Source organism: Jaculus jaculus, chromosome 8 (assembly GCF_020740685.1).
Source record: "Jaculus jaculus isolate mJacJac1 chromosome 8, mJacJac1.mat.Y.cur, whole genome shotgun sequence".
In the NCBI taxonomy this organism is placed as follows: domain Eukaryota; kingdom Metazoa; phylum Chordata; class Mammalia; order Rodentia; family Dipodidae; genus Jaculus; species Jaculus jaculus.
This window is the reverse complement of record NC_059109.1, coordinates 11,659,206-11,671,300: the sequence shown is the minus strand read 5'-3', so window position 1 is coordinate 11,671,300 and position 12,095 is coordinate 11,659,206. Positions and strand designations below refer to the sequence as shown.

General features: G+C 56.1%; 1 protein-coding gene across 6 annotated transcripts in view; it reads right to left on the bottom strand.

Moving 5' to 3' along the window:
* Ttbk1 (tau tubulin kinase 1) overlaps nucleotides 1-12,095 on the bottom strand; it is a 56,230-nt gene that overhangs the window by 17,681 nt on the left and 26,454 nt on the right. For all 6 annotated transcript variants that reach the window (XM_045157528.1, XM_045157530.1, XM_045157531.1 and 3 more), the window contains exon 13: nucleotides 10,341-10,902. In XM_045157528.1, coding sequence (XP_045013463.1) covers nucleotides 10,341-10,902 — 562 coding nt within the window. The remainder of the gene's footprint in view (nucleotides 1-10,340; nucleotides 10,903-12,095) is intronic.

Sequence of the window (12,095 nt, the reverse complement as noted above, 5' to 3'; positions counted from 1 at the left end):
TGGTAAGAGTGTCAGAGGGTACAGGGCAAGGCAGTGCCAGAAGCAGGGGCAGGGGACCTCTGGGCACCCCCACCCCTCACCTTTGTGCTTTGAGGTCTCTTTCCTTTCTCAAAGGGCCTCTCCAGCTCCTCCTCTAGCTCCCTCCTAGGCAGAGTAGAGTCTCTTCCCCAACAGCCCAAACGGCAACTTGGGAGGCAGAGGCAGATCGCCGTGAGTTCGAGGCCAACTGAGACTACATAGTGAATTTCAGGTCAGCCTGGGTCAGAACGAGACCCTACCTCAAAATAATAATGATGATGATGATGGGTTAGAGAGAGAGCTTAGCAGTTAAGGCGCCTGCCTGTAAAGCCAAAGGACCCAGGTTTGATTCCCCAGTATTCACATAAGCCAGATGTGCAAAAGTGCATCTGGAGTTTGTTTCTAGTGACTGGAGGCCCTGGTGTGTCCATTTTCTCCCTCTATCTGCCTCTTCCCCTCTCTCGCAAATAAATAAATAAATATTTTTTTTAAAAACCAGGGGTGGAGAGATGGCTTAGCGGTTAAAGCGTTTGCCTGCAAAGCCAAAGGATATCTGTTCGATTCTCCAGGACCCATGTAAGCCAGATGCACAATGTGGTGCATACATCTGGAGCTTGTTTGGAGTGGCTGGAAACCCTGAAGCTCCCATTCTCTCTCCCTCTTTCTCAATCTCTCTCCCTCTTTCCCCCTATCAAATAAATAAATAGAAATAAACTATTTTTAAAATTAAAATAAATTTTAAAAAAAGTGAGGGATCACTTGCTTGCAAAGCCTAATGGCCAGGGTTCAATTCCCCAATACCTATGTAAAGCCAGATGCAGAATGCAGAGCACACATCTGAAGTTCATGTTTGCCACAGCATGAGGCCTTTCTGTGCTCATTTTTTTTCTCTTCTCTCTCTCCCCCTCTCAAAAACATATATAGGTCTGGCTTATTATTACTAAATGGAAAATACATTCTTGCTTGAGGCATTCATATTAAAGGAAAAAATAAAGTGACTAGGGGAGTGGCTTGAATGATATCATAATGCTGACCAACTTCAAGAACAGCTTAGCTCCAGGACACTGCCCCCTACACTTGTGGCCTCCACTGGGGGGGGGGGGGGTCAAGGCCTCTATTCTAATTAGGGACACCTGGAAGAGTGAATGGGTCACAAGGGGCTTAGAGGTTAAAGTGTTTGCCTGCAAAGCCTAAGGATGCAGGTTCGATTCCCCAGGACCTACATAAGCCAGATGCACATGGTGGCCCATGCGTCTGAAGTTTGTTTGCAGTGGCTGGAGGCCCTGGTGCACTCATTCTCTTTCTGTCTCCTTCCCTGTCTCTCTCTCACTCTCTCTCTCAAATAAATAAATATATATATATAAATAACATTAAAAAAGAATGAATAGGTTGAGAGGGAAACAGAGGTCGGAGGGAGGGAAGGTCAGAGGAACAAGGACTACAGTAACATCTTTCCTCTGCACGTACACATGCTCACACACAAGCACTTATGTGAACACACACACACACACGGGGGCAGCACCATGTAACTTCGATGGGTGCCAGTCACACTGGGATCAGTGTTAAAGGGCACACCCTGGTGTGCTGGGCACAACCTGAGCATCCATCCTCGGCAGCCCTGCCACGAGCACAAATGCTCCTGTGTAAGCACGCGCGTGTATAACCCACATGCATGCTCACAGCAGCACAATCTCGCTGAGACACAGTTTGCGACCCACTGGGCCTCCTCCCCTCCCTGTCTACAGGCCCGTTCGTCCTCACCACCCCAGTCCCCAGGACAGTGCTGCTGGCTAGCTGGGCAGGAGTGAGGGCAGAGGCACCTGCAGTGCCAAGTTCAGGGATGAGAAAGGACTGAGCAGTCAGGCATTCTGGGCCCACCCTTCCCTGGATCCCCACCTGACCTGCCTATCTGGTGTTTTGCCTGTACCACACCCTGGGGTCCCACCAGGCTCCGCTCCTGCTCTTGCCCTGAGACAAGGGCCGCTGAGTTCACAGGCCTCGGAGTTCCCGCCCTGGACAGCAACCTTGTCCCCAGTGCCTGCAGGCTGGCTTCTGGGGAACCCTCTATCCATGCCCAGCTCCTGGGGGGGGGGGCGCAAGACAGGCATGCGTCAAGGTGACTGACGCATCAGAAATCTTAGGGGTGGCCTGGGTGACCGTGGACAGGGTCTGGGCCCGTGGGAGATGAGATGTGGAAGGGAAGGGAGAGACTCTGCGATCCCCCTGAGGATGGCATAGGAAAAACCCACAAGGTCCCTGGGCTGCTCACACCCCATCACCGACTGAGTCCAGACACTCCTGCCCTCCACTCCATTCCAAACCCGGTTGACCAGCCTCCATCTTATTTTCCAGGCCACATTGCCCCAGGCCGACTGCACAGACACACGGACACACACACACACACACACACACACACACACACACACACATGCAGGCCCACCAAGAAGGTCCTGCTGTCCCACCAGACCTACTGAAGTGGACAAGACCTCATCTCTCCATCCGGATGCTCCCCCTTGCATTGGATTCCTGCACTCAACAACACACGGTGGCTCCAGCCCCAGGAGGCCCTGTCCTGTCCTGTCCTGTCCCCCACCTGTGCACGGCAGCCCCACCTTTCCCCTGCACCATTTCGGTTGGCCCCTAGTCAAGGAGCCCCCCAGGGACGGCGCCCCCACCCCATCCCTTGGTCCGGTGGGGACATTACAGTACCTTGGGCCAACCTGCTGGGTGTGTGTGTGTGTGTTTGGAGGGGGGGGGGGCGGGAAGGAGTGGGGCGTATTGCACGCGGGTGGGATGGGCTATGCGTGGGTGTGCATGAGTGTGCGTGTGTGTCGTGTGATTATTGCATCCCGGGATGGAACCGCCACCGACCACCGACCACCCACCACCGACCACCGACCACCGACCACCGCCGCCGCCGCCGCCGCCGCCCGCGCTCGCGCCCCCCCCCACCTGCCCCCTCCAGGAGGGGGGGGAGCCCAGCCTAGGTCTTGTGGGTGAAGCGGGCCCACACCTGCTGCAGCTGGGACCGCGAGATGCGGAGCACCGAGGGCACGAGTCTGTGGTTGCCGGCGGCGAGGGGCGCGTGGCGCCGGTGGGGCGCCCGCACGGGGCTGCTCTCGGCCGAGCGGCTGCGCTGAATGAGGGAACCGGAGGAGCCCGAGGAGCCGCCGCCGCCGCCGCCGCCGCCGCCGGGGCCGCCGGGGCCGCCGGGGTGAGGGTAGTGCTCCGTCTCCAGCGTGGAGGAGGAGAACACGGAGGACGCCAGTCGTCGCAGGGGGCTGTACCGCGGGAGGGAGTGCCCCGAGAGTCTGTCCTCCTCCAACTGCAAGAGACCAAGAGAGTGGAGGAAAGAGAGGCGTCAGGGGCACAGACCGGACAGCTCGTCTCGGGGGACCACCCACCGCTCACAGCACCCCCCGGCGACGCCGGCGTCCCCGGGCGCGGGCGCGGGCGCGGGGAGGGGCGCGCTGCAGGCTGCACGCCCGGGGGCCAGCACGTCCTCCTCCTCCTCCTCCTCCTCCTCCTCCTCCTCCTCCTCCGGGTCACCTGTCGCCCCGGTCTCCCAGCGGAGACCTCGGCCACTCACCTCCTCCACGACACCTTTCTGGGCTCAGCCCTAGGCTCTCTGGGGCTGGGGGAACCGTCCTCTTAGGGAAGGGGGTCCCCCTCTGCGGCTTTTCCCAGCCAGGTGTCCACATCGCAGCTGCTCGAGAGCCATTGGCTGCGGCTATTATTACTATTATTATCAGTGTTGTGTTGTTTTGGGGTGTTTTCCGGGGTAGGGTCTCGCTTACGGCCCAGGCTGACCTGGAACTCGCTGTGTAGTATGTCAGGCTGGCCTTGAACTCATGGCCATCCTCCTACCACCTCTGCCTGCTCGGTGCAGGGATCAAAGGCATGTGGCCTCACCCCTGGCCTTAATTGATATTTTTGTACGGTTTTTTTTTTTTTTTCCGGTACTGAGGCTCCATCACCCGGCTCCTTGTGCATGCAAGGCAAGTGCTTCGTAACTAAGCTATGTTCCCAGCCATCTTCCTGACACTGAAGAACGCTGTTCCCTGCAAATCCTCCGCTGTGGCACCCCCAGCCTTCTCATGAGAGGCTGTCAGTCAACGTCTCAGGGTCAGCGGTTTGACCCTGGAGTCCAGTTACTCATGTTTTATTAACAAGAGGCTTTTGGTTTTTATCTGGGTTTTGTGTGATGAGGGGGGTTGGAACCCAGGGCCCTGAACATGCTAGGCAAGTGCTCTTTCACCCAGCGACAACCCTAGCCCTCTGATTTCATCAGTTTCTTTATTTATTTTGAGACATTTTTAGACAGAATCTCACCCTGTCTATGGTTCAGGCTGGCCCAAAACTATGTAGCCCAGGCTGGTCTCTGATTTTCTTTTTTTTAAGGTAGGATCTCACTCTAGCCCAGGCTGACCTGGATCTCACTCTGTAGTCTCAGGCTGGCCTTGAACTCACAGTGATCCTCTTACACCTGTCTCCCAAATGCTAGAATACACCACTCCTGGCTCTGGTCTTTGAATTCTGACAATCCTCTTGCCTCTGCCTTCCAGTTGTGGGGAAACCTAACAGGTTTGGGCCATCACTCCCAACGTCAGCCCATGCACTGCCTGGGTGACCTCTCTTTCCTATGTGACTCAGCTTCTCCCCCTATAAGACAGCGTCCAAGCAGTCTTCACCTCCCCGGGTGTGGGGACTAAGCACAGTACTATAGCATGCAGAGCAGGGACGGTTGTGTGCTGGAGCGCGTCCTCCCCATCCCCCTCCTGACTTCCTTGTGAGGCAGGGTCCAGGAGCCCTTTGAATCCCCTTGAGGTCACTCTCAGAATGAGGAGGCCCAGGGGCAGTTGGGGCAGGGCGGGGTGGGGGTGAATGTGTCTCTGCAATACTGCCCCTGTCCTCTAGGAGGTGCAGCCAGGAAGAATGAGGACAGCCCAGGGGCAGTTGGGGCAGGGCGGGGGCGGGGGGGGGGGTGAATGTGTCTCTGCAATACCGCCCCTGTCCTCTAGGAGGTGCAGCCAGGAGGCAGGTGGCCTATGGATGGAAGAATCCTGCCAGTGCGCCCTCGTGCCCCCAACCAGGGAGGGAGGGAGGGCACACTTCCCAGGCACCTGGGGATGGAAATGGTGTCACAGACCCTTTCCCATTCTCACTCATCCTCTTCCTGGTACTGAGGCCAGTTTAGCTCATACGGTGCCAGAGACGACTGGCTGGACCAGCTCTAGGGGGCAAAAGGGGAAGAGTCTGGGGTCACTCAGCTGCAGGGTCCCTTGCTGATGTCAAATGGGGGATAGGGCATGGAACCAGTTGCTAGGCGAAGGGGAAGAGACCAGCCTAACAGCTTTTACTGCTCCTTGTCAGCTTTCTCTGCCAGTGCCTTAGGACAAATTGAAAATCCTTCTTTCCCAGCTGGCTCTGTCTACAGTGTGGGTTCAGGGGCTAAGGTCTACATAGAGAGACCAAGGTGCCCATAGACCCCACCCATACAGGCAGTTGGGGCTTTTTAAAGCTGATAATAAGGGCTGGAGAGATGACTCAGCAGTTAAGGTGCTTGCCTGCAAAGCTTAAGGACCTAGGTGGCATATGCATCTGGAGTTCGTTTGCCGTGGCTGGAGGATCTGGAATACTCATTCTCTCTATATATCTGCATCTCTCTCTCTCTCTCTCTCATAAATAAATATTTAAAAAAAAAAAACTGATACTGGGCTGGAGAGATGACTTAGCAGTTAAGGTCCTTGCCTGCAAAGCCAAAGGACCCAGGTTCAATTCCCCAGGACCCACATAAGACAGATACACAAGGTGGTGCATGCGTATGGAGTGCATTTGTAGTGGCTGGAAGCCCTAGCACACCCATTCTCTATCTCTAATCTACTGCTTTCTCTTTCTCTGTCTCTCTCAAATAAATAAATAAAATTAAATAAAAAAAGTTTTGCTAGGTGTGGTGGCACACATCTTTAATCCCAGCACTCGGGAGGCACAGATGGGAGGATCACCATGAGTTCGAGGCCACCCTGAGACTACACATAGTGAGCTCCAGGTCAGCCTGGGCTAGAGTGAGACCCTACCTTGAAAAACCAGGGAAAAAAAAAGTTCTTTTTTTAAAAAAGCTGCTATTGAATGCCAGCGTGTTTCTGCCCTCCAGGCTGGGGCAGCACTTGTGACCACTCTCTTGTTCTCAACATCTAGCTGTAAAGCCACCCCTGTGAGAACACCCAGCGTCCCCAGCAAGTCCCGACACATAGCACTTATGAATTTTCCATTCTCCTAACGGCCTGACTTTATGCATGTGTCTCCCCACCTTTTCCCTCTCAGCCCACCCCTTGGACTATGCATAAGCCCTGAGCACCGCACTGTGAATGAACCTCTGTCCAGCTCTGTCCCCCGGGCCCTAGCACACTGCCCAGCTTGTAACAAGGAAGGGTTCTCGTGGTTTTCCAATAAATGCCTGTGTACTTGGGGAATGCTGGCCTGCTGTGTTATTAAGCCAGAGAGGCCAGCAAATGAGCAAACAGCTCTCCCCCAAATCACACTCCTGCCTGCCTTTCCTCTGGGGGCTCGGTCTCAACTCTCTGCTAATTTGCACCTGAAACCCTCTTGAGAAGGCCAGGTGTGTCCACAATGTGCACACCAAGGGACAACCCTGTGCCAGGTTCCCCATCATCCGTGCCAGCTCCTCACAGCTGTAGGTGACAGTCTCCTGCGTTCATGACAGCTGTTGGGAGGAGGTTCGCACAGCAGTCTCACAGCAGGCTGTCTGGGAGGGATTCCTCACAGAAAGGTGGCAGAGAACAGGTGGGGAGTATCTCTTCCAATGCCCCAGGGGTGGAGAGGCCCAGATTCATTACAATGTGCCATGAAGCTTGCAGCCCCCATCTAGCCTGAGGCCAGCCAGTCCAGTTTGCTCTGCTCTGCCCTTAAAGGACAGTCTTGCCCTCATCCCGCTGTCCAGAGATACTCCCAAACATGCCCTCCCCCATCTGCTCACCTAGAGGCCACTGTACTGACATGCTTGTAGGGTTACCTACTGACAAGGGCCAGCCAGCTGGTGTGCCAGATATGTAAATGCACACACACAACACACACACTCAGTCATACTCCCCCAGTCTCTCTCTCTCTCTGCACTCTTTGACCCACAGACCATCTGTTTCTATGACCCACATTTAAACATTCAGGCTTCAGACTGAGTGGCTCAGAGCTCAGACCCTGACCCAATTGCCTGGATTCAAGTCCAAGTCCTGACATTACCATAGGCCAGCTGGTGACCTTTGAGCCCCTGTTTTCTTATCTTGTAAATCAGGGAGGGCTGCCTGGTCACGGGATTGCTGTGAGGAACACACATAAATACGTGAGTATTCCAAGTGTCCTGTGTTGGCTAGCGTCAATGACGGCAGAATGGTCCCTCCTGCCTTGACAAGACCTCACTCACATATGGGTGCACTCGTGGACGCATCCACACATCCATACACACTCAACGCCAGCAGGCACAGAAATGGACACACGCACGGCTGCAGAGTGTTAACCAACCTGTTCACTGTGGGGAAACTGAGGCACACCAAAACTTCACCCCCACCCCAGACACACACAGCTCACACGTCACGCACCATGACCGCACGATACACCTGTCCCTGCTTCCTGAATCTCAACCCTAACCCCCCTGGCCCCCAGGCCAGATCTCCCCCATGTGAGCACGGCACAAGTAGGAACCCGCAAGTGACAACCGCCGCAGACAGAGCTCAGCTCCCTCACTCCGGGGTCCAGGAGGGGACAGTGTCTGACTCAAGGTGGCCAGAAAGGGCCAGCAGAGCGAGGTCCAGCGCCTAGGCCAGAGCACCCCCATCCCATGTCAGCGTGATGCAACGAGAAATCTTCAGCTGATTACAACCTCAGAGAGCTCAGCTCCCTCCCTCTGAGACCGAGAAGGGTCCAGTCGCTGACACATAGTGACCGGGAAGGACAGCAGGGCCAGTCCAGAGCGCTTCCTCCCTCTCCCGGGGTTCCCCCTCACTGGATCTGTCCCTTTGCTATCTCGGCCACCTGGCAGAACAGATAACAAATACTCAGAGGTGATGGCAAGGAAGAGGAGGGAACCAGGAACCCCAGAACTTCTTGCTCCTTCTTCTGTCTCCCCGGGGGGCCGGTTATGGGAACAATAACGAGGTCATAACACAGTCAAGTCAGCCCACATCTTGCCAGAGCTAAGCCTCCGACCATGACTTCTCGGACCTCGCTGGTCCCCTAGGCTCTCCCATGGTCCCCAGCTTTTGAGCACTACCATGTCCAGTTTCTAGGGCAAGGCCAGGTTGTGGACTCCCCAGGGTCCGTGGAGCAGAGCATCTCTTCTAGAAAGGACATCCTGACAGGAGTGGAATTCAGTACACCCCTTCCCATAGCTGTTCTTTCCAGGGAACCCGTGTGATACCAGCCTGAGCACGTTGGCACTGCCTCCCAGCCCTGCATCTGATACCACGCAGAGCCACTTGGGGTGCAACACCCCAACATGGGGCCATCAAGCAGTCCAAGACACAAGCCCTGTTCTCTTTCCATCCTCACTTTCACGACTCCCTAGCAGCTCGGAGGGATCTTGGATTGCACTCAGCACACAGAGCAAGAGTTCATATCTACTTCTCAGGTCAGAGGTCATGTGGCACTCCATACAGACAAGCCTGGCCTTGACAGGAAGAAGAAAAAAATAACCACAACATCATGAGACATGCTTTCAGACCCTCAGCCCAGCTTTGAGCTCCAGCCACCTTGGACCCTCGCCCTAAACCACATGTAGTCAGTGGTGCAAGCATGTAATCCCACACTTAGGAGTCTAAATGTGGTGGACTGGAGGCCAGCTTGGGCTACATAGTGAGACCCTGTCATAATACACCATAAAGGGGTGGGGGGTAGCTGGAGAGATGGCTTAATGGTTATGGCACTTGCCTGTGAAGCCTAAGGACCCAGGTTTGATGCCCCAGGACCCACATAAGCCAGATGCACAAGGTGGCGCATGTGTCTGGAATTTGTCTGCAGCAGCTCTACCTCTCTCTTTCTCTCTTTCAAATGAATAAATAAATGAAATCTTAAAAAAAAAAAAACGCCATAAAGGAAGAGGAGGAGGAGGAGGGATAAAGGAGGAGTGTTTACAGTTCATATATGCTAATCAGAAGACAGAGGAGGCGAAGAGGAAGGGAAGAGGGGAAGGAAAGGAAGGAAGAGGAAGAGGAGGAAGGAGAAGAGAAAGTGCCATCAGAGTCAGACTGGATCCTGCCAGGGCCCCCAGCAGGCCTATCCTTATGCCCAGTGTAGAGTCACTCCTGCCTGGAACAGTTCTCCCACTGTCCCTCGGGGCTCTCAACCTCTCCTCCTTCCTGGAGCTTGCCCTAACCATAGGAATGGCCTCTTACCCCACCCTGATGCCCATCAGCGCCGGCCTGCCCTTCAGCTGCCCCTCTCCCCTTGCTCCTCCCATGCTCCGGTCTCCCCTCAGCCAGGATCAAGGGCTCCTTTGCCTGTCACCTTCCAGTCATGAGCATCTCCCGGCTTCTGCCCTCATCCTCACATCTCTACATCCTCATGGGTGACCTTACCCACTCCCGTGGTTCCCCAAACCCCCCAAATGTGTCCGTCCAGGCCAGATCACTCCCCTGAGCCTCAGATGCCTTTGTGTGGACATCCTGCAGACAGCGGAACGTCACTGTGCCCATCTCAGTGCACGCTGCGCTCCGCAGAGCCCTCCCCTCCTCCCGACGGCAGCACCCGGGGAGGCTCCCCGCCTCTCCACCGCAGCCCTCTGTTCTCCACCCGTCCCGTTCCATCTGTACCCATCGTTCTCTTCCCCGCCCAGGCCACAGGCTACTCCTGCTACCGCCAGCTGTGCTGTCTCCCTGCCCCCACTTTTGTGCCTCTTCAATCCTTGTTCCACGTAGCAGCCCAGGTATCATTCAAAAGCACAAGTCATTAGGTCACACTTCCGTTTCAAAGCCTTTGGTGGCTCGCCAAGCCTACGGGATCAGATCCCTGGCTGCTGGAACCTCAGGTCAGTATGGTGCTGAAGGTTGCCGCTGCCCGGTACACTGTCCCCTGGGGCCAGGGCTGGGGTGCCTTGTCCCCTGGCTGCATGACTCACAATACACGACTCAACTTAAGGCTCGTTTGCCCTCAGGCATAGTTTGGGGCCCTTACTTACACCCGCCTGCCTCATCACAGCCCCACAACTGCTGGGTGCCCAGGCCCGTAGGGGCCACAAACATGGAACGCGCCAGGCCTGCGCGCAGGGCTCTGGACACCTCGGGACAGGGAGTTGGCTATAAGCCCAGCCTTACCTGTCTCTGAGGGCCCGTGGGGTCCGACTCTCTCCGGCGAGGGCGAGGTCCCGAATGCAGGGGTGAGTGGGAAGGGCTTCCAGGCGTGGGGGGCTGCGATGTCTCCGACCGGCCATCCGCCTGGCTCATTTGGGACGGCGCTGGCTGGAGCGGCGTCTGCCGCAGGTCCTCCTCTGCCAGCGTCTGCATGCCACGTCCACGGGGCCGGACCGCGGGCTCCGGCCCCGGCCTCCGCCGCTCCTCGCCCTCCTCGGGCAGCGGCCTCAGCTCCTCGGGCTCCTCGTCTGTAGTTCCTGACGTGCTGGGCTCGGCCCCGGGAGGGAAGTCCTTGAGCTCCGTCTCCTTGTCAATGATGACCCACTCCTTGCTGTCAAAGTCCTCCTCCTCGGCCAGCGGCACGGAGCGGAAGGCGTTGCTCAGGGCCTCCTGCTCCACTGAGGCCGACACGTCCATGCGGCCGCTGGCCTGCCTGTCGGCGTGGCCCGTGTCCACGGACAGCATCTGGGCTGGCTGCGAGGAGCAGGCCTGGCGCGATGGGGAGCCAGGTAGGTCCATTCGTGACCTGCAAAAGCCACCCGCGTGGGGCTCAGCGCACGGCCTGCGGAGCCTGAAAGACCTCGAGTCGCTGAGAACCTGCTCCCAGCACCTCGGCCACCCCGGGCCAGGCCCGTCCTCTCCTAGACTGTCACCCTGCACCACAACCTCACTGCCTAGGAAGACTTCAAGCGTCTGTCGGCTCACTCAGCAATGTTCCTGGGTGCTTACTGCGTTGCAGAAATATAAACATGCAGAAGCGCTGGAGAGATAGATGGTAGCGGGTAAGGTGCTTACCTGCAAAGCTCAGGTTTGATTCCCCAGGACCCACGTAAGCCAGATACGCAAGGTGGGGTACGCGTCTGGACTTGGTTTGCAGTGGCTAGAGGCTCTGGAGAGCCCATTCTCTCTATTTGCCCCTCCATCCCTCCCTCCCTTTCTCTCTCAGATAAATAAATGATTTATTTTAAAAAGCTGGGTGTGGGGGCACATGCCTTTAATCCCAGCACTCGGTAGGAAGAAGTAGGAAGATGGCTGTGAGTTTGAGGCCACCCTGAGACTACATACTTATTTCCAGGTCAGCCTGAAGCTAGAATGAGACCCTACCTCGAAAAACCAAAAAAGTAAAAATAAATATTAAACATGCAGAAAATAAACCGTTCCCTCTCCTCAGGGCTACCCCAAGGAATCTAATCTCCTACGGCCAATTTTGTCCTCGCCCATTCAATGCTCACACTCCGTCTGGGGCAAACACACTCTTCGGTTTACGGATGGCTCTCTAGCTCTGCTGCTGACACTGTCCAGCCCTATGGCCGACCCCCAGCGGGGCCTTGTCAGCTCACGCCTTCACAACCCCCCAGGCCCCAAGCAAGAAGTCTATATTACTAACCTAGCTAGCACTCAAGGCCCTTCCACCCTGACCATTTCTGCTTGGCCAGTTCCCTAAACCAGACCATCTCAGATTCACTCACTTTTCCCCAAACTGCCTACTCTCTCACCTCTGTGTTCTCGTGGGGCTGCCCACCCCCACGCCAAGCCAATCCCTGCACCCCGCTGTCTGCTCCCACTCCGGTGTGCTGCCTCTAAGTTCCTTCCTGCATGCTATCCGCCCTCCCATGCACCCCAAGCCCCCTCATAATAGGCTGTGAGCTCTTCCAAGCAGCGAGAGACTGGGTCCCTCCAACCTTTGACCTCAAGGAACCAACCTGGCTGCGACATCTT